The following is a 22,147-nucleotide window of genomic DNA, read 5'->3' on the forward strand; positions in this document are numbered from 1 at the left end:
GAGAACTCCCCCCAGCCCTCTGCCCCCCGGCAGCAGCAAGCTCTGGTGGAGGGGCCCCCTTCACCCTCCTCCCACACCAAACTCACCCGGCACCACTGTCACTGCACATGCTCCTAGGGCCCCTCTCAGGTCCAGGAAGCCCCCTCGCCTCCCCATGGTGGGTGCTGGGGGGGCTGCCATTACATGTGCGCCTCCTCCCCTGCTGCTGCCCTCACTGTAGCCTCACTGGAGGTGGGGGATGGGGCTGCCACTTGCCCAGCATGACTGCAGGCAGCGGAGGCCCCTTGGCTGGTGGAGGGCCCTGCCAGAAAGGGGAAGGGTTTGAGGCAGAAGGGCAAGGTAAGGGCAGCCTGCCCTGCCACTCGTGGATGTGGGGCGCTAGGACCCTGCGGCGGCAGTTGATGCTGGGAGCCAGCAGAGCAGAGTCAGCTGGAGCTGCAGGGGAGAGGCAGAGACACTTTGGGGCTGGGTAGGTGCACGGGGGCAGCATGTGAGGGTTGGGGGACACTTGGGGGAGGTGCTGGGGGATGGCAGGCAGGGGCGGCTCTAGCCATTTCGCCGCCCCAAGCAGGGCGGCACGCCGCGGGGGGCGCTCTGCTGGTCGCCGGTCCTGCGGCTCCCGTGGACCTCCCGCAGAGCGCCCCCCGTGGCGTGCCACCCCAAGCACACGTTTGGCATGCTGGAGCCTGGAGCCGCCCCTGGTGGCAGGCCAGGCCAGGGGAGAGACCCGGCCCCAAACATTGGTGGAGCTGGGCCCTGGGCCCTGAATATTGCTGGATCACGGGCCCATACAACTCACTGCCTCTGCCCAGGTGTACTAATTGCTCTCTGGCTCCAGGTAATTCCTTTTATACCAGCGTAGGGGATACAGACCATCATTTTTGTTATACTTGAATGTGGGACAGCCTATATGAGGGTGTGTGTTATGTGCAAAAGTCATTGGAGCAGGGGGAGTGGACTATTGGTCTCCCCATTTCCCAGTGGGTGTCTTAACCACTGACCACTTGACTCTAGGAGAGGGGTTCCCAGTTCTGGATTGTAAGCAGAGATAGGCACCTCCCTGCAGCCTGGACGTAGGTGCTTATCTCTGTGAAGGTGCTGGGGCTTCACCGCTCTCCTTGGCTATCTTAGATGGTTCCCCACCTACCATGTTGGCTCTTGTGGATTGCATTCCAAGGTTACTATCTCCCTGTTCATTGTATAAAGAGTCAAGGTGCCAAACTCAGGCTTTGTGGATTGGAGTGTGGTTCCTGTGATTTTCTAGGCATCTAAAGGTTAGGTGTTGGAGTGCATAGTGTTGCAATACCTAATTCTCTTTGTGGTTCCAGGCCTCAGTATTTGCATAACTCTCCTCCTGTTGCAATCCAATGGTCAAACTCCCATTAACTGCAATGGGAGGAGAGTTAGGCCAATGCTTAGAAAATTCCACCTCACATTCTCTTTTCCAGGCGCTTTACTCTTTACAAGGGGCTGAGTATTGGGAAGATAAGGCCTCTAAAATTTCATAACTTTGCATTGGACAGCTTTGTTCCTGTATAAACAGTAGCTGTTTCTCTTTCTCTCTCCTCTGCTCCCCCCTCTTGCTTTTTGATGATTTTGCCAAATGTGTAATACTGAAGCTTTGGAAAGTAAAATATCAACTTCACAATGTATTTGTTGAGAAAGTTTGTACTAGTCTCACAGGGCAGAGAAAAGTTTGCTATTGGACTGAGTAAGAATTTTTACATGTGGTTAACTGACTGGATGAACTGTAAACTACTGGTTATTTTCAGTCTTTTTAATGCTTAGCTTTCTTCTGCATTTTGTGTAATAGTTATGGGTCAAATCTTGAAGTCCTTCTTTTGGCTGTTACTCAGGCATAGGCAGACAAAACTCTTATTGATAGTGACTTCATTATTTAGCTCTTTATTAATTACTTAAGCAACCTTAAATCTAAATTTCTGTGAGAAGATATATGCACATGTGTTTGTAGGGTATATATTGAGATGGACTAAACTTAAACCCTGGATTTGAACACCCCCAAACTGTGGTGAAATTCAATTCTGGACCCAAATTTAGTAGCTGTCCAAATGTGCCAATCCAAAGTTCTAAGGGCCAGACCCTAAGCTGGTGTATAACTGCATAGCCCCATTGACTTCAATAGACCTATGCCAATTTACCCTAGGTTGGGATCTGTACCCTCCTGAACTTTGGGAAAGTTTGCAACTAGATTTCAATCCAAACTTTGTGGTACAGGCACATCTCTAATATATCAGTATATAGCTTGTAAGTAAATTTCTAAAATGCTTTGGGGATGTTTCTCATTGAAATATATACATGACAGTTATCTGACTGGCTTCTGGAAGCTGAACTAAATCAGGCCTAAATTTAGGCATCAGAACCTAGTCTGAGTAGTAGGTTATGTACTTGTGGCAGGGGTGGGGAGGCTGAAGTAGCCCTCTGTGCCCAAAGTACACCTGACTGTGGTAGTTGAGGAGGAGGGGACATAGTGGGGCCCAGGCTAGCCCCTTTTGGGGGCAAGGAGGAAGTGCCACCCTGCCCTGCTCTTCCTCCAGCTCCACTCCAGCCCAATTCCCAGTCCCACCTGCAGCTGGGGCTCCAGTGGCGGCCATGCTCCTAGTCCCAGTGATAGCTCTGCTCTTGGCCGCAGCCCTGGCCTCTGCTCCTGGCTGCAGCTCCAGACCAGGCCTCGGCTCCTGGCCGTGACTGCGGCCCCTGCCTCCCAACCGCAGCCTGACTCCTGACCCTGACCATGGCTCCAGCCCTGCCAGGGGTGCCAGAATGGGCGGGGGGGGGGGCATAGCCCCCATCACTTTTTACCAGCCATAAGGGCAAATGATGGTGGGAAGGAGGTGGAGAGGAGCGAGCGGGGGGCAGGGTCTTGGTGAGAAGGGGCGGCGCGAGGGCAGGGTTTTGGGGGAATGAGCAGTGTGAGGGTGGGCCCATGGTTTGGGCACTGGTGCTCCCTCCCACTTTAAGGGAGCTTCCACTGATCCTGGGCCCCACTCCTGGCCACGGTTCCCGACCACAGTTCTGAGGGCGGGAAGGGCACAGACTGGTTCCATTATGGGTAAGGGAGGGCGTGACAGAAAAAAGTTTGGGGACCACTGCCCTTCTGGGAGGGAAAGGACTGGAGGATCAGTGTAGCAGCAAACTCACCATTTCAACATTCCTGATCCCTCAGACTTCTGCTTCCATGCCTGTACTTCCTCATTCTGTATTGCCATGGGAGTGACTTTCACACGGTGCAGGAGGGGAGCACTCTGGGCTTGATCCAAAGCCCAAATAAAGTCAAAGGAATCTGTCCTAGGGACAGATCCTCAACTTGTGTAAACTGTTGTAGCTCCACTGAAGTCAATGGAGATATGATAATTTACACCAGCTGAAGAGCTGGTTCCCATTGACTTAACTGAACTTTGGATAAGATTCCTTATGTGCTGCTCCTGAAACCCATTCCTTCCCTGGCCTAGACTGGCTCTGCTACCAGATATGGAGGTGTGGGCAGGATTTACTCCTCAGTGGAACACTTGCACATATTCATCAACCACTTAAATACTGACCTTAGCAATACACACAGTCAAAGGTATAGCGCAAAGTACACGCATTAATGACATTCAAAAATAAGTGTGGATTCCAAAATCCTGAACTTCCCTTTTTTTATTAAATATCATGTTTCTGAATGCGCAAGGAAAACTTCAGGCAAATCCACATAAGATATAACAAATATTAATCTGCACAGTACATGATGTCCAGAGAGCTGCAAGTCAACTCATGAGGAATATAAATAGCCCCTAAACAAACAAAATACCAAAAAAGCTCCAGTAAGCTAGACAGTTGCTTAAGCCCAGATCCTCAACAGTATTTAGACACTGAATTTCCATTGATTTCAATGGGTGTACAGTGCCCATATACCTTTCAGGATCTGGGCCTTAACATTTAACATTCTTAAACAATTCACTAATGCATAAACATGTCCAGGTTTTCTTATGCATGTGGCATTTGTTAACTATATCAGATTTTTGGATACCTTTTTGGATACCTTGGTGAAAAGATTATGCTAAGCTATTATCAAAGTTTAACTTAAACTATTATCAATCCGTGAATATTGATCAGACCCTTCCTTTGACTTTATCCCATAATACAAGAACAAGAGGTCACTGGATGAAATTAACAAATGAGTAAAAGGAAGTACTCCAAACAGCATACAAATTGTAATATTCACTTCTATAGGAAGCTAAAGAGAAACAATCTGACTGAATTTTAAAAAGTTTTAGAATTTTATAAGCATTCCAAATACTGTACCAATAAAAAGGGTTATACTATTGCAGAGTAATGTTGCAGAAGTATATTTCAAAGTAAAATTTGAAGTTATAAAAGCTATAAAACCTACGGGTAATTAATTAATCCCATCATGATTCAGGGCATAAATTGATTGCCTGCAAGGGGTCAGGAGGGATTTCCCTTCATGTACTATTTTGTACAACTGGCTAGATGTACTATAGGTTTGTTTTTTCACCTTATTCTGAAGCATCAGGTATTGGTTGTTGTCCAGTAGCTGGAATAGACTTTACTCAGATGATTAGTCATAATGAAATCCCATAGCTGGATTGGGCCTTATGTGTGGTACATCCTATGTTACTGACACATCCAGAGTTTTAAAGTAATTTTGAAAGAAAATTTATGTAAATGTTTACTAACTTAATAAATTTAAAGTCTGATAATCATATTCACACAGTGTAGAAGTATAACTGTGGAGAATCCTCAGACTGAAATAACATACTGTTTTTGATATTTCATACTAGTGCATTTTTCTTTGTGGAAAATGTATAATACAACCCTAGCATACAAAATGGCAATTTCCTGCATATGCATTCAGTTGTTTCTGTCATTGAAGACAACAGGGATCAGTGTTAAAAAGGAACAAACCACTAGAAAGAAACAAATGTCCCTAATATGGAAAAAACACCAGAAGAGGTAAACCTGTAGACCCAGAAGCATATGTGACAAGGGGTAAAATTTCAAAATTTCTTAAGTGACTTAGGAGCTTAAATTCTGTTTTCAAACTCCTAAGTGCCTAAGTCCCTTTTGAAAATGTGACTTAGGAGCTTTTGAAATTTTTAACTCAGATCAATTTAAAATGGGCCAGAAATAGTGATGTTCTTTTGTTCAGTGCCTTGTAAGTCAAAACTGAAAATACTTGTATCTTTGCTTTGTACCCTAGACCCATCTTTATTTCCAAATAGCTCAGGGGAAGAGGAACAGGAATGCTTGCTTTCTCCTGCAGTAAATATATTACAGTTATTGTTTATCTAAAATATGAGTACGTCAGAATATAGCTGTTATAGATCTCTTTTGCTGTAGATCAAAAGGTTATTTTCATAGCTACCCGAAGGCCTGATCGCCCCTGCCTTGCACCTTGTATAGTCATTTACTCTTGTGCAAAGTTGGTGTAAAATGCTACTATTTGATTTGGTAGCATTTCACACCCACAACATACAAGGTAAATCACTATATAATCTAAAGGCAATGGAGAATCAGACCCTAATTGATCAATGTTCTATGTACGTTCAAAGTGTATAGGAGTATCAGCTTGGTGACCTAATGTTTTTAGGAAAATAGTAAAAATAAAAAAACAGCTGGGAGCATCGGAGGGAGTGTATATAGCAGAAGGTGATAGGGCTTTATAGCCATTGTGGCATTTTAAAAACAAACCATGCTGGGGACATTTTGTGTGCAAAGTTCTTTCCAGGCTGAATAATATCTTTCTTCACACCAGTCATTCAAGAATCTTGCTTTGCATTAGCATGTCTGCATATCATACCACAGTGCTCATATCTGGAAAAGTAGGAGAGGAGTTAGAGAGCTCTGCACTAAATGTGAAGAGGCTGGAGGAATAGAAGAGGGAATTGCACAGAAACCCAGATGCTGCCTTCTGAAGCTACGGAGAATAAAGAAGTGTTCAGGCTAAAAAAAATGTATCTAAAAGGTTCCATGGATGTAGAAGTGGAGCATATAATACTTTAATTATTCAAACTCTTAAATCATTTTTATGTCATATGCTATTGGGCCATCCATGGAAAATCCCAGATAGAAAGACACTCTTTCTATGCTTTTGCCACTTCTGAGTTGGCCTAAGAAAGCAGGTCGCACTGGTATACTGATTTTTTCATCAATTCCATAGTCCACATAGACAAGATCATTTTCGACCTTGCCATCTAGACGAAGCAATAGATTTTGGACATCATTTTCTTCCCATATGCATCCTTTCTGCCACAGGGAATGCAATTCATGTACTTGGAGCGCACTGAAAAACTGATCTATTTTGCCTTTGTGAACAAGCCTATTCAGACCTCCTCTACTTCCAAGATAGAAATGAGCAATAGGCTGTTTGGAACGACACATTTGTTTGTATAGTCCTCTAAAAGACTTCTTCAATGATGTGACATACTTTTCCATTTGTCTGGAATCCTGATCTAATTCTTTTTGATTCTCTGGCCAGAACAGTAAAGAGGCTAAGAAATAAGGTTCTGAAAATCGATGCTCTAGTCCTACTTGCTGTAGGATTTTTCTAAGCTGTGCTTTCAATTCATGAAGAGCACATATCTTTCTGGATTTAGGTTTAATACAACTGAGAACAATGTTTGCCAAAATGAAATTCTGCTTATCCCTCAATAGGGGTCCGGGTGTGCATTTTTCAATCAAAAATGTGTATTTATTCACTATGTCTTCCACTTTGCTTACAGCTTTTTCATGACTGTTGAGATACTCCAAAAGCCCAGAAAACCTGTCTGCTTTGGAAGCCTCCAAACTTCTCCTGCAGTGATCCTCCTGCCGAGGCAAACTGAGTTTTGAGCTCATTGGATTGTCCCCCGATATCTCAGGATCCAAGTGGCAAAATATTTCTGCATATTTGTTGAAACATTCTCGAACCTTCTTACGTATTTTGAACTCCACACTTTCTTTTTCAATATTTTTTGTTTTCAGAAGGACAAAGTAGTTCTCAAAAAAGTCAAATGCCTCTTTCAAACTTGAGCGCAAATTAGATAAATAATGATGGTAATGGTCAAGTGCAAACTTATATTCTTCACTTTCAGTGTCACTAGTTGCAGTTGGGATGGCATGCTTTCCTGACAAATATTGTAGCATATCTTCTTGGGACAATGGATTTTTTTTGTTGAAAAGAGGAGTACACCCAAGAATATCTATAGTGTACAGACCAGTTTCTATCTCCCCCAGATAACCAGCTGTATTATAAGTATCATACCTCCTTTTAGACTTTTGGAGCTGAAAAGCTTCTCTTACATTGTCTGTACTTTCATTCTGTTGCTGGGATTCTTTAAAAGCCTCTGAAGCACACTTAGCAAGCTCTAGCAAACGTTTCAGGTCTTCAGCAGTTATGACCTTCCTTTTTGCATTTTCATCCACCCAATTTTTTACCTGACTTTTAAAGACTTGGCCTAAAGTATCTGATATATATGAATTGTTAGGGGCTCTCTTTTTGGCTTTTTTGGCCCACTCCAGTGCAGAGACAAAATTCTTGTCTATAATGTAGTAGTGTCTTGCTAAGGCTTGGCAAATGAATGGGTTTTGGCTAAATCGAATGGCTCCTTCACGTAACACACTTTCAACTTCAGCACTACCTTCTTCCTTCTGAATTTTTTCAATTAATGGGGAAAACAAGGTGTCTGTGTCATCTCCATGCTCTTTACGTTGTCTGGTAAGTAGCATACTTTGCACATCATCTAGAAGTTTTTTTCTTCCTAAGCCAGTATCATAAAATAAATTCTGTTTTAACAATTGCAGTGTTATTGCACTTTTAGTTAACTTATAGGTTAGGTTAAATTCTTCCAGACAGCAATTAGCGATCAGTGGGTGAATGATACGCACTCCTTTGTATGTTCCATATTCTTGCACCTGACTTTGTATTAGAATATTAGAACAAATTCCCATCTTGTCTTCTAAACTTTCTTTACCCCAATATTTGCTAATTATTCCTAAGAAATCTTCAGATTGCGATACTGACACAGTGGACTCTGTAACGTAAGAGTTTAATATTGCCAGGAAGGAAATAAGTTGTCCTTGTTTGCTGTTAATGTCCAAACCTTTCAGTGTGTTCTTGACCACATTTTTTATATATTCTGGATTAAATTGCTCTTTCATAATCATAAATGAATAGAAATCTTCAGGATGCTGATGCTGCTGTTTAATTTCTTCCAGTTTCTTCTCAAAAGCCCGTTGCTCTTTGAAAGAAAGTTTACATTTTAGATTAATGCTGTCTGATTTACTGCACTTTGAGCTTTCCACAGGATTCTGGGATCTCATACAATTTATGATGATCAGTAGAGGGTTTTCATAGCTAATGCATTTTCTTGTTATAGCTGACTGAATTTCATGCTCCAGAAGGTAGACATTTTCTTGCTCTTCAAAATGATCTACAAGAAGTAATACTGGCAAGTAATCGTCTTGGTTGGTTGCGCCGTAGGTGATTAAAGTTGTCAACTGTGTTCCGATTTCTGCAAAATCAACAGTTTTATTTTTCAGAACAGCACATCTGAATTTCTTCTTTAACTCCCAGAGAACATGCATAGCTAAGGTAGTTCCACCACAGCCTGGAGAGTGGTAAAGATTGATAACTTTTGATGGTTTTTGTGTAGAGGAATGAGATGAAGATTGAATCAACTCTTCAAGTTTTTCATAACTGTCCCTTTTGATAAAGGGGGAAGAATAGTTTTCAGAAGAGAAATAAAAATTCCACCATGATACTTTGCCACCCCGGTAAAAATGCTCTTCTTGAGATTTTCTGAATTCAGAAAATTGAACTTTATCCTTCTCTATATCTGTGTCTTTGCATTCATTTTCACAAAGTATTTCCAATGCTGTCATGAAGTCTTCTTCCTTCTTTAGAAGAATAGTAGAAGAACCATTACATGGTAAAAGCCTCTGAGAAGACTGTGTCACAGATTTCAATTTAAGGATAGTGCCATTCACTGTTGGAAGGTTTAAATTAGCAACACATCTCTTAGTAAGTTCATCTGGACTAATGGATCTAGCTTGCAGAAGATCTTTCCATAGTTTGAATGTTTGTGCACCAATACAAATGCAGAGCATGTCTTCAAGCCCTTCCAGATTTTGGTAAAATGTGCAGAATATTTCAATAAGGGGATCCCCTGGATTGTCTACTTTGTCGAGCAAAAGAAACACTACTAGAAACTTTCCTCTTTGCAGTACATCTGGGTGTGAAAGAAATGAAATCAAGTTCCTGACTTCAGCAGCCCTCTTTTGTTGCCACAAACTGGGATCTAAAGGTTGATATTTTTCATCATTAAGGTCTGATCTGCCATTGCAGAAAATCCAGCTGGGCTGGTGATAGAGATTCAGATCTTCAATTATTTCAGAAAATGATTTCCCTTTAATTTGATACTGATTTGGAAAATGAAGGTTTGCACCTCGTTTTTCTCTGTATTTTTTGGCCACCCCAATATTTTCTGACTGAGAATCAAACTCCAGCACAGCAAACCATTTTACTTCCTGCAAAAAGTCTAAGTGCTGTGTTTGAGATGAATGGCACTTGTTTGTTACTAATATATACCAGTCATAATAGGAATTATCCAGCAAGTCCTTGCTACCTGTGAGAAGACTAATCAGCTTTCGACCCTCATTCTCTTTCTTCGGTCGTTTTTCTCTGCGTTCTTCCTCTGCTGCTTTTCGACGATCTGCTGCAGTCGTAATCTTGGACTTAAATGACTGGAGTTCTTTTGGATTATTAAGAATGTTTTTAGAGCTGGGTCCATCCCGTATAAATAAAGATTGTTCCCAAGTTTTAGTCTTAAAATTGTAATTATTTATATGGAAAAATTTAGTTTCACATATAGAGTGGTTTGGAACTACATCTACTTCAATGACAAATGTATTTGATGGAGTGTTATTTTGCAATAATACTTCCACAAATCTAGGTTCCCTAATGCAGGCTTTTGCAACACGGACAAAACTTCGATCAAAGTACTTTTCAATTTTTTCATTAAAATAGTCAATAAATTCATCTTTACTGCTTAGTTTCACTCCTATAATTTCCCCATGTGGCTTGTTGCTTACTCCAAAATGAATAGTACCATTGGTGCGGGAATTCATACATGCAGCAGCAAATCTAAAGGTTTCATTGCTAAATTTCAGCTTAATATCCTCTTCTGTTGCATTCTCTGTGTTTGTGAAGAGTTTGAACTCATGTGCTGGCTCAATGAGATTCAGTGGCCCTGTTTCAGGGACATTAAGAATATAGTGCTGTATATAACGACGACTGTCATGAAACTCATCAAAAGGATATGGCAAACAGTTTTGTCCGGTTGGATGTTGATTATTTTCCAGTATTTTCTTTGATTTATCTTTTGCTTCACCTAACTTGTTTTCTGTTCTATCTGTGAGCACAGACTCTGTGCATTCAGATACTCTAAGTTCTTGTGTCTCACTTGTGGCATCCGCTGACTTTGATTTTCCTTTATTCTTTTCGTCTTGCTTTGTACTTCCTCCATCTTCCTTCTCCATTAAATATTTTTCATCAAAAGTCTTTTCTCTACCTTCTTGTATAACTGTCTGAGCTGTGCTTTCAACTAGAAAGTTACATTTCAGTGCATTCAGAATTTGAAGAGCTGGGCCATACGTTATGCCTATAGCTGTAAGATGTTCTTTAGTAAACAGCTTCAAGGCTGAACCTGTCACATCTTGGCTAAACAAGATTTCACCATATTTCTGGTCAATCTTAAGTTCTTCAGTTACCCATTGTTTTACTTGTTCTTTCGTCCAGTCATCAATATTCGGAGGCAGATTTGGTTGTTCACTCTTCTCAAGGTTTTTAACTTTAGCCCTTGAAAGAAAAAGACGAGATATCCAAAACTGTTATCTATTGCAGTATTAGTTTTTAAAAGCTCTTTAAAATCATCTACTATCAAATTCCTTCATTAATAGTATCTGAAATATAATATAAAAAAACACTTAGTCTACATGGAGAAGATAATAATAATGCCTCAGTCTTATATAGAGTTTAAGGCACCACATATGTCAAACAGATTAGCTTTAGTATTATTGCAAAAAGAATAAAGATATTTCACTTTGCAGTCCCTCGTTTAAATTAAATTAAGGTCAATAATGAACAAAATTTGTGAGTCTCTGATAGCCATTTGGTGGCCTATATCAAATGAGTTGGAAGCTTTGGTCCCTTTGTTGGTCAACAGATATTCATACCACAAACTCCATTGCTACAATTGGATCGAATTGGTACTATGTTTGTAGTCTCAGCAGGGAAACCTCTGGTGAGGTGGATTGGGGAGTCCTGTACTCCTCTCCCCGTGCTTAGTTCAGTGGTGTCCTACCTCTTCCGCCTGAAGGCCAAATAAGAGCCCACAATCAATATTTTGAGGCAAATATTCTGCTCTGTTCCACTCCTTTTGCACCATGCAGACAGTGCAAAGGGAGCACAAAACACTCATAAGTCCCCTGCCTGGGAATCCTCCAATAAAGTCAACATCGCTATCTCCTGTTATAGTCTCGCCACAGGTGCAGGTGCAGGATGTGTTTCAGAGTGGGGAAGGACTTGTCAGATGATGAGGAGAAATGGCTGAGATGTGCTGTGCTCTGTAATCCCTTGAGCATCAGAGCCAGCTGGTGCAGGTCAGATCAGCCCTAGGTCAGAGAATCAAGTAATTATAACTGAAAGTTGGGTCTCAGATTCTCTTCCTTTTCCTGGGTTGCCCTGGTTGGCTGTGTGGAGGAGAAGCCTCTTCTAGGCACAGTAACAGCCAGTTTAACTCCTAACACCTGCTCTTCCTTGGGCTTCCACAACCCAGCAGCAAAATAGGCAGTAGAGCATTCAAAGCTACACTCTCCTCCTACACAAGAGGAATTTGAAACTTCTCACTGAGGAGAAGAAATTTATTATAATTGGCTTTCCTGAAGCTGGGTGGGATGATCTGCATGACTGGAATGTTAAAATCACTGGTTACAACTTGTTTAGGAAGGATAGCGTGACTCAGAGAGGCTGGGGGTGGCACTCTACATTATCGACACCATTATCTGCTTTAGAGTCATTGATAAATCAGAACATCAGGATCCTAAATGCATATGAATCAATGTACTAACAAAGCCCAAAAAGGGTGCTTCCTAGTCTTTGTTACAGACCATTGCTTCAAAATAGAGAACAGGATGACTAGTTCCTTAAGTTGCTGTCTGTAATTTGTGGAAAGAAAAAAATTGTGTTATCATGAGGGACTTCAATTTGGGATACATGATGGAGGTCTCGTTAGAGCCAGTGGCAAAACAACATTAGAATTTCTAAATATTACAGATGATAATTTTCTTATGCAAAATGTGCAGCACCCCACACGAAGTAACTATTTTGGACCTCATTATGACAGATATAGCTGTAATAGGGAGCTGCAATAGGGAGGGGACAGCTCCCAGCAGAACATCTCCTGGGATTGTGGAGGAAGTGGTGGGCTGCATTTGGAAAGGTAGCACCTCCTATCTCCTCAGTGTAGTGACTCGGCTGATTCAAACACTCAGTTTAGAAACCACAGACTGCAGTTTGAGGGATGGGCATAATTCAATTCACAATTAAATACAATTTTTCTTCTTAACACAGTCACCCCAGAGGGACAAAATTTAGAGCTTTGAGGGGCACAGGTTGGACACCAATGCTTTAGGTAGTTTTCAGGTGTTACTGACCACATAAGGAATAGTTACAGGTGTTTATATTTTATTAAAACCCCTCTTCGCATTATAGTTTTAAAGAAGTTATGACATTGACTTTTAATAGCATACTATATTACTCTTCATTTTTTACTATACTTTTGTATCATTGTATGAAAAGGTTTCAGTGATGCGGCCCTCAGGCCAATGTACTAGTCCTCATGTGGCCCTCGTGATGATTTGAGTTTGAGATCCCCGCTGTAGTAAGTTCCCTATCTTTGGGAAGGGGCCTGATAGAAGGCCAAAGAGCCTGGAAGGGCAGGAAGCAGACAGTCTGTTCCTGAGGTGAGCCGGAGGGAAGACCAGGAGCTGCTTGTATCCTGATCAGTAGATCTGGAGTCAGAAGGTCCATGTGGAACCTGTGTGCTTACCACAAAGGAAAATTACAGTGGCACTATGAATTCCAGTATACAAGGAACTAGAAAGTTTGCAGAGCAGGGGTATCATGTCTCACATGTAGAGACCAGATAACATGGTCACATGTAGAGACCAGTACAGCTTGGGTAAACAACATGGTGGTGGTAAAGAAGCCATCAGGAAAATTAGGCATCTGTATAAAACCCAAGCCACTGAATCAGGCATTGAAAAGATGCCACTATCCAATGCCCACAATTGATGACATCTTGCCAGAACTCTCCAAAGCCAGAATCTTTATGGTCTGTAATGTGAAGAAAGGGTTTTGGCACATAAACCTGGATAAAGAGTCCAGCATGCTGATAACCTTTGCAACACCCTTTGGCTGCTACAGAGGGCTATGCATGCACATCGGCCTAAACAAAACAGCAGAGGTGTTCCAGAGAAGACTCATCCAAGCGCTTGAAGAACTGCCTGGGGTGAAAATAATTGCAGATGATATCCACATTGTAGGTGAAAAGAGCAATGATACAGCAGATGAACAAGATCATAACAGAAAACTACAAACATTTTTACAGCAATGCAAGTACAAGAATGTAAAACTCAGCCCAGAAAAATTGCAACTCAATATTCAGTGACATACATTGGACATCTGCTCACATCAGAGTAACCGAAAGCAGATCCCAGCAAGATCAAGGCAGTCAGAGACATGCCAGCTTCAGTGGATGTGAAAGGGGTACAGCACTTAAAAGGAATGATAAATTATCTGTCCACATTCTCGTCACACCTGGCTGCAGTAACAGAACCCATATGGTCAGGTGGAGACCATCGCTCCTGTGAGGATCCAGCCATTAGAGAGACACTGGAAAGAGGGGACTAAAGGAGTCATGAGGAGTGCAGTGGCACAATGACTATGCAAGAGGGACATGCAAGAGGGACAAGAGATCCAAAGGAATAGGAGACACTTATGAGCCAGCAGACACCACACCTATAGAAGGCATACAGAGCTAGAGAGATCATCACAGGATGTAGAGACAGAGAACCATTTGGAGGCCAATCCCACAAGGAGGGAGAAGACTCCACAGAGCAAGAGTTTGCTAGACTTGGAGACAGGTGATAGGGAGACAAAGAGAGGTCACTCCCAGTGTGGTCACCTGTTGAGCAGACCCAACTATCTCAAAGACTATGCAATCAGCTGAATCTGTGGTAAAGGCAAGACTCCAACTTGGCTATGTTCTGGCAACCTCTGGACAAAGGGATACAGGGTGAGGATCTGGGTGTCAATAATTTGTTTTTAATGTTTATATTAAAATGTCTGTAAAGTATGGAAGATGTAGCATGATCAGTAGAATTGGAGTCATAGGGCCCAGGCTTCCTGGAGGGACTGTTATTGAGGGAAACAGGCAATATGAGGAACTGGTCTGGAAGCAACACAACTGTATGGACAGAGCAGTGCACAGGATTTCATAGAATTCCACTTAACCTGCATTCAGCATCACTCTTTGCTAATGAAACACTGCTGAGGAATGATGGCCTGCCTGAACCCTTGGGAAGGTGGATAACTATGCCAGCCCTAGACTGTGTGGTGGAGTGAAATGAAGCACAGGAATCCGTGGACCAATGCGAGGACATTTCATTATAGCTGACCCTTGCCTGCAAAGGAGAAGGTGGCCAGCTGAGCTCGACTAGGGCTGAAGATTTAGTTATCTATATATTTTTGTTGGACTTGTGGCCCTGGAAGGGTTAAACTCTTGAATGTGTCTGGCCAGAGGGTCAGGCCACTCTTACAGCTGGAATAGGCTGAAAAATAGAAGGGAAACTAAGGCACAGTGGCTGCTATTCCACATTCAGCCACCAGTCCTATGACATGTGACCATAATTCTCAGCCAACAAAGACTACAGATTTCGATGTTGATATTTCTTGCTTTATTCTTTAATTGGTGCTACCAAGTGCTATTATATCAAACTAGGATCCAAATTTCACTATCAAAATTTGTAAGTTTCTGCACATTCTACTTTGTCTGGAGATGAAACTGCTTTGTCTATGGCATATTGCCCTCTGTCAGATGGAAGAGATAAGCCTATGGATCAAACTCTCATGACCATTTTGTATAGTTATGTCAATTATAGACTGGATGGCTTGTACGTTCGACTGGCTACTGTAGAGAAAACAGGAGAAAAGAGAATTTGTCTTACATTTTTCTTCAATATTTTGTCTGTTATTTTTAGAAATGGAGCTGAGATTTGGGTTGGGATCGGCTCCAGTTAATTCCAATATGAAAAGGCATGACAGAGGAGAAGAGGGCAGCACTAGAGCAGAGATTAATGCTGGGAAGATAGCCAGAAGAAATTGAAAAAGGCATAGATCACTAGTGGGAGAAGGAGACAAACAATCAGCTAATTCAAACACATTTTAAACTTTCTACAGCTTTCCAAGCAGCAAAGAATCCTGTGGCACCTTATAGACTAACAGACGTTTTGCAGCATGAGCTTTCATGGGTGAATACCCACTTCTTCGGATGCAAGTATTCACCCACGAAAGCTCATGCTGCAAAACGTCTGTTAGTCTATAAGGTGCCACAGGATTCTTTGCTGCTTCTACAGAACCAGACTAACACGGCTACCCCTCTGATACTTTACAGCTTTCCAGTGTGCCTTGCTCTGTGACCAAACTGAATTTCTACATTACCCTCTCTCCTTCACTGAGTTCAGGGGAATCTTGGGCTATTTGTACTAAATTATTACTCCCTGATCGAATCATTTGCAGCTACTGCTGCTGAATCAGTGGCACCAGTCATCTTAATGTACCTTTTTTTCCCCATAATGGAATTCTTCTGAATGAAGAGTTTTCTTCTTAGTCTTTTTCAGTGAAGAGAATTCCTGCATGCTGAAAAAAAGAACAAGAGATTATCTAAGCTTCCCTAGCAGCATATTTTCTCAGGCTGCCTATCTCCACTGCTGTATAGTTACAAGTACAGGCAGGATTCTGGGACTTACTGCTTCAAGGGCTGGAGAAGTGCATGGCATGCAACAGAATGAAGCCACTCTTTTGGCTCCAGTCTGGGTTTTATGGGCTTGGAGACAGATAGCAAGTATGCCATGGAGCCATTGCTTCTGCATCTCTTATCCTTTGCACAGATCCATCTGACCTGGCTCCACTCTTTTCACATTACATGAGATGAAGGGACAAAATCAACCCCTATGTTAGTAAAGTATCTTGTAAACCTATGATGCTATATAACTGATTATTAACAATACTGAAAGTATAGCACTTATTTTATAAATAGCATTCTCTAAAAACAAGTTTGCTTGTTTTTTTTCACTTCTCAGGATTCAAGTTGCTTTATTATGGAGTTTGTTTTTATCATCACAGACATAAAAATGAAATTCTTGTAAAGGACATTCAAATGGAAAAACACACAGTGGCAGGGAGACTATTTTCAGCCTAACAAGTTAGAATCAGAGAAATGTAGGGGTGGAAGGGACCTCGAGAGGTCATCCGGTCTAGCCACCTAAACTGAGGCAGGACCAAATATACCTAGATTACCCCTGACAGGTGTTTGTCTAACATGTTCTTAAAAACCTCCAGTTATGGGGAGTCCACATCCTCCCTTGGAAGCCTATTCCAGTGCCTAAGTATCCCTGTAGTTAGATAGTGTTTCCTAATATCTAACCTAAATCTCTCTTTCTGTGGATTAAGCCAATTACTTCTTGTGCTATCTTTGGTGGACAATGAGAACAATTGATCACCAGTCTCGTTATAACAGCTCTTAACATATTTGAAGACTGTTATCAGGTCTCCCCTCAATCTTCTTTACTCAACATTTCCAATTTTTTTTAACCTTTCCTCATAGGTCAGGTTTGATAAACCTTTTATCATTTTTTTTGCTCTCCTCTGGACTCTCTTCAGTTTGTCCGCATCTTTCTTAAAGTGGTGCCTAGAACTGGTCACAGTACTCCAGCTGAGGCCTCAACAGTGCCAAGTAGGACATTTACCTCCAGGGTCTTACATATGACCAGGGCCAGTGCAACCACTAGGCAAACTAGGCGGTCGTCCAGGGCGCCAAGTGGTTGGGGGCGCCAAAAAGCAGCGAGCCCCAGCCATGGAGGAGCTGGTGCGGCTCAGGGTGGGCAGCAGCCCTGCAAAGGCGGCAGCACCACTAGCAGGGAGCTGCCATGCCCCCCCACCCCTCCTGCCCAGGCTGCAGCCCGCCCCCCCCCCCCGCTCCTGCAGGCTGCAGCAGATGCATGCAGGCGGCAGCCCCCGTGCGCCCCCCCTGGCTCTGCCCTCGCCGTGCTCAGGCTCTGCAACTCCTGGGAATATGAGCCGCCGCTGCCACCACCCAGGGCCGCCTGGGGGGGGGCAAGTGGGGCAATTTGCCCCAGGCCCCCACGAGAGTTTTTTGGGGTCCCTGGAGCGGAGTCCTTCACTCGCTCCGGGGGCCCGGGAAAACTCTTGGGGGCCCGGGCCCCCAGAGCTTCTTCCTCCCCGCTGCCAAAGGCCCCAGGCCCCCTGAATCCTCTGGGCGGCCCTGCCGCCACCTGGGCGCAGGGCCCTGAGCCTGCTCCTGGGATCCGCAGAGCCCAAGTGCGGCAACGGGGGAGCTGGAGAGGCGCATGGGGGCTGCCGCCCACATGCATCTGCTGCAGGAGCCCCCCGGGGGGGGGCACTGGGCTGCAGCCCAGCCAGGCACCCCCCCGGTTCCCCTCTCACCGTGCTCGGGTTCTGTGGCTCCCCGGCATGTGAGCTGCCGCCACCGCCACTGCCCCTGCTGGAGGGCTCCAGCGATCTGCGGGGAACAGAGGCGGTGGGCGGCATCCAAGCACGCAGCCGCCTCCTCCCCGGGCTCCAACTTTCCCGACTCCTGCCGCTCTCCAGCCCGTGTGCCCCCGGCCAGGCGCTTCCCCAGCGCAGCAGCAGACGGAGCTGGGGGGGCGGGAAGTTTCTTCGGGCCCCGTGGTTCAGGGAGCCAGGAAAGTAGGGGCCGGGGAGAAGGCAGCTGCATGCTCAGATGCCACCCACCACCGCTGTCCCCCGCAGATCGCCGGAGCCCAACGTTGGCTCCTGCCCTGGGAGCAGCAGCGGGAGGCGGTGCAGGACTAGGAGGGATGCTGCTGTGGACCGTGGCCACCAGGCAGAGTGGGGTTCCCAGGAAATGTTCCTGACCATCGCTGTCTGGCCGGCTTGGCAGGAAACCTTCGCGGCGCCGACCTGAACCTGTGAGTTGTAAATTGCAGCCCCTCGGGGTCCCCTTCCTCACATGTTGCATGGGCCAAGCCTCCACTGCTCAAAACCCCCCCTGGACTTTCTAGTTGTATTTCCCTATATGGATTAATCTGGGATTTCTATGAGAAAACAACCTATTTAAAAAGTTACAAGATTAAATACTTGATATTTGCATTAACCTAACTTTCAGAAATATGCCCCAACTTTTTTTATTTGCAGTGTTTAAATCAAGAAAACAATTCCAGTTGCAATGATGTATCCTGCTCTTTAAACTGTTCAGAAAACCACAGCATACAAAGAAATTAATGTACCTAACATTTTAAAAAGTAATTCAACTGATTATAAAACAGCCACAAAACTAGTAAAATCATGCCAAGACAGCTGGTTTCACACTTCCCAGATAAGGAAGTGATCAGTAAAGTAAGAAACACATATTATGCATAAGCGGAGTCAATGTCAAATAGAAAGAGAAGTTTCAGTAAATATTAGTTTAAACTTAAAGACAAACTACAATATGAAATCATATGGGAGGGGCCTATTTTATAAAGAACATTTCAAAAAAGCACTTTTCGTCAGTTGTTGGAAAGTTGTCAGGTCATTTTTAAGTAGAGATATCAAAGGTCTGCAAATCTGTTATTGAACTTATTACTATGAATGCTTGAAAAGGACCAGGGTGATGGGGTTTAGCTACAGGGACACATGATTTTTATACAATCCCTTGTGCTGTCACATTATTTAAAAGAGACAAAGTGGATGAGGTGATATCTTTTATTGGACCAACTTCTGTTAGTGAGAGGGGCAAGTTTTCGAGCTACACAGAGTTCTTCTTCAGGTCTGAAAAAGTACTAACAGTGTCACAGCTAAACACTAGATCTAACAGATAGTTTAGCACAAGTAGTTAACACACATTCAAGGGGACCATTCAAGGTAAAGTAGCTTAACTCCCTTGTAATCCCAGGACAAAAGGGGAGATTAGTGGGTTGCAAGTTGTTGTAATTAACCATAAATCCAGTATCTTTATGAAGATCATGATTTTTAATGTCTAGCAACGTTTTGAATTCAAGCTCCCAGGCTCATCTTTTGAAAAGTGTTTTGCAGGTTTCCTTTGAGGATGAGGACTGATAGGTCAGATATCGAGTGATTTTGTGGGGTCCCAACTCATGAGTTCTGAATGTTTGAGGTTGGCAATACTGAATATTACATCATGTCACCAAAGAAATTTAAGTCAAGGTTTCTCAAACTTTTTCACAGGCCGCACCTTAATACAGTTATTATTTCATAGGCCAAATCCTCCCTCTCTGTATTAATTCTAATGAACAATGCCACATTATGCAGTATTCACTTTTGAAAGTTTATAATAAGCGATGCCCCGGGGGGATAGGAGGGGGAGGGGGGCGCAAGGTGGAAGTTTCGCCTAGGGCGCAAAATATCCTTGCACCGGCCCTGCCTATGCAGGGGCGGCTCTAGGATTTGCGCCGCCCCAAGCAGGGCGGCACGCCGCGGGGGGCGCTATGGCAGTCGCGGGTCCGCGGCTCCCGTGGACCTCCTGCAGACGTGCCTGCGGCGGGTCCGCTGGTCCCGCGGCCCCGGGGGACCCCCCGCCGCCACGCCTGCGGATGCTCCACCGGAGCCGCGGGACCAGCGGACCCTCCGCAGGCACGTCTGCAGGAGGTCCAGCGGAGCCACGGGACCAGCGGACCCTCCGCAGGCATGCCTGCAGGAGGTCCACTGGAGCCGCCTGCTGCCCTCCCGCAGGACGCCGCCCCAAGTGCGCGCTTGGTGCGCTGGGGTCTGGAACTGGTCCTGTGCCTATGACACTCCTGTTAATACACCACAGAATATTAGCCTTTTCTGAAACTGCAGCACATTGTTGACTTGTATTCAATTTGTGATCCACTATAACCCACCCTGATCCTTTTCAGCAGTACCACTGCCTAGCCAGTTATGCACTAGTTTGTTAGTTGTGCATTTGATTTTGACAAGTGAAGCGCTTTCCACTTGTCTTTGTTTAATTTCATCATGCTGATTTCAGACTAGTTTGTCAAGATCCTTTTGAATTCTAATGCTGTTCTCCAAACTGCTTGCAACCCCTTACAATGCTGCAGCCTATTTAGCACCGTACAGGTGCTCACGGAACCCGCCCGGGGACCGGCCGGGAGAGGGGTATGTCTCTTGGATCCATAGTGGCCTCTTACTAATTTTCCCATCTTTCCTTTTCATTGGGATACTTTGCTGTTTTGCCTTTAATATTGTCTCCTTGAAAACTCCTGAACTCCTTTTCCCCTTAGATTTTCTTTCCCTGGACCTTACCTACCTGTACTGTGAGTTTGTTAAAAGTCTGCTGTGTCCTTATTCTGCTGTTCTTTCTCCTTCCTTTCCTTAGAATCATGAATCTATCATTTCAGGATCAGTTTAGCTCAAACTGCCTTCAAACATCAGATTTGTAACCAATTCCTCCCTGTTAGAATCAAGTCTGAAATAGCTGTCACACTGTTTATTTCCTTCACCTTCTGAAATAAAATGTTGCTCCCAATACATTTCAAGAAAGTAATTTGAATGTTATCACGTCACTAACCAGAATTCACCTTTGCAATACAAGTGCAGCTTATGCACACTTAAATATAATTATTTAAAAACTAATACTGTATGTTTTATTATTTGGAAAATACATAGTGAAAGAGATGTCTGAAGCTGGATGGTTTAAGTTTCGTTTTCCAGGCTTCCTGTAATGCTGCTCAGTTTCATTTTACTAACCAGCATTAGAGGAAATTGAGCTAAAAATAATGCTAGAGTGTGAGTAATTTCTTGTTGAAAGTAAAAATCTCCTGTTTTTGCAATAGCAAGTTTGCTACCTCATTACTGTAGCATAGTATCTTTCAGTTAGGAACTTCCACTGAATGATTTCATTATAATCACGTCTGCAGCTACTACTAATAGCTCTTTCAGCAGGAAAAAAGGTTTATTAGAATATCACCTTTTATCCCATTATAGATTCTGTCTAATATTTTGACAAAATAGTTTCACCAAAAAGGAGCAAATTCAAAATAAGCCATTAGCTGGTTTAGCGTTGCATAAAGTATATTTTAAGTTATATGCATGTTCTTTGCCCCTTAGAGCTAAAAACTGATAATGCACTTACCAAGATTGTCATTCAACTTCCTTCGTATAGTAGCTGGAGAAACGTGTTTATTCTGGTAGGAAAACTTGTGGAATAGCTAAATGATTGTTTCTTCTAATCAGCTACAAGATGAAATTATTTCAAATATAATATTTTCTTGTTGCAGTAAGGGTCTGGCACACAAGAAAGCTGGCAAGAAACTAAAACTTTATTTCCTGTTATCTACTTGCATCACCCAATCACATGACAGGAGCTTGCATTCACTCCTCTAGAGGCTATTGGTGCATGTTCCCTTAAAAAACAAAACAAAGCAAACAAGTAAATAACTACTGTCTCTGAACCTCAGTGACTTTCTGATCACAAAGCCAGATTTTGTCTCAAAATATTTCTTTCTGAGAGGGCATGAAACAGTCAGGACTCGTCTACAGAGTAGAGCCCTGGTGCTGCTAGACTGACACACCCCACAGTGCCTGCTGTCATGGGGGCAATTGGAGCTACATGCTTGCACTCCCTATGTAGTGCTGAAGGTCTGCTGAGACAGATTCACAAGAATTTGGGGAGAATGTGGACAATCACCCTAGTATAAGACAAAGTGATGATGCTTAAAAAACCCAAACACCTAAAAACACATATGATGTTCCCCTCTGGTGTAATCTGGACCAGTGACCTGCTAGGTTACTCCAATCCTGGACTCTGGGAGCCAGCCTTAC

The 22,147-nt window shown here is 43.4% G+C and overlaps 1 protein-coding gene across 1 annotated transcript; it reads right to left on the reverse strand.

Annotated features, from left to right (window-relative positions):
- Positions 1-3,577: 3,577 nt before the first annotated feature.
- SAMD9L (sterile alpha motif domain containing 9 like) lies at positions 3,578-21,621 on the reverse strand. Its single transcript, XM_039527522.1, has 3 exons — positions 21,459-21,621; positions 15,901-15,979; positions 3,578-10,858 (listed from the first exon to the last, which is right to left on the reverse strand). Exons 2-3 carry the CDS (start codon positions 15,912-15,914, stop codon positions 6,037-6,039), a joined length of 4,836 nt encoding a protein of 1,611 aa, XP_039383456.1. The 5' UTR covers positions 15,915-15,979; positions 21,459-21,621; the 3' UTR covers positions 3,578-6,036.
- Between the last annotated feature and the right edge of the window lie 526 nt (positions 21,622-22,147).

The sequence above is a fragment of the Mauremys reevesii genome, linkage group 2 (assembly GCF_016161935.1).
Source record: "Mauremys reevesii isolate NIE-2019 linkage group 2, ASM1616193v1, whole genome shotgun sequence".
NCBI lineage: Eukaryota > Metazoa > Chordata > Testudines > Geoemydidae > Mauremys > Mauremys reevesii.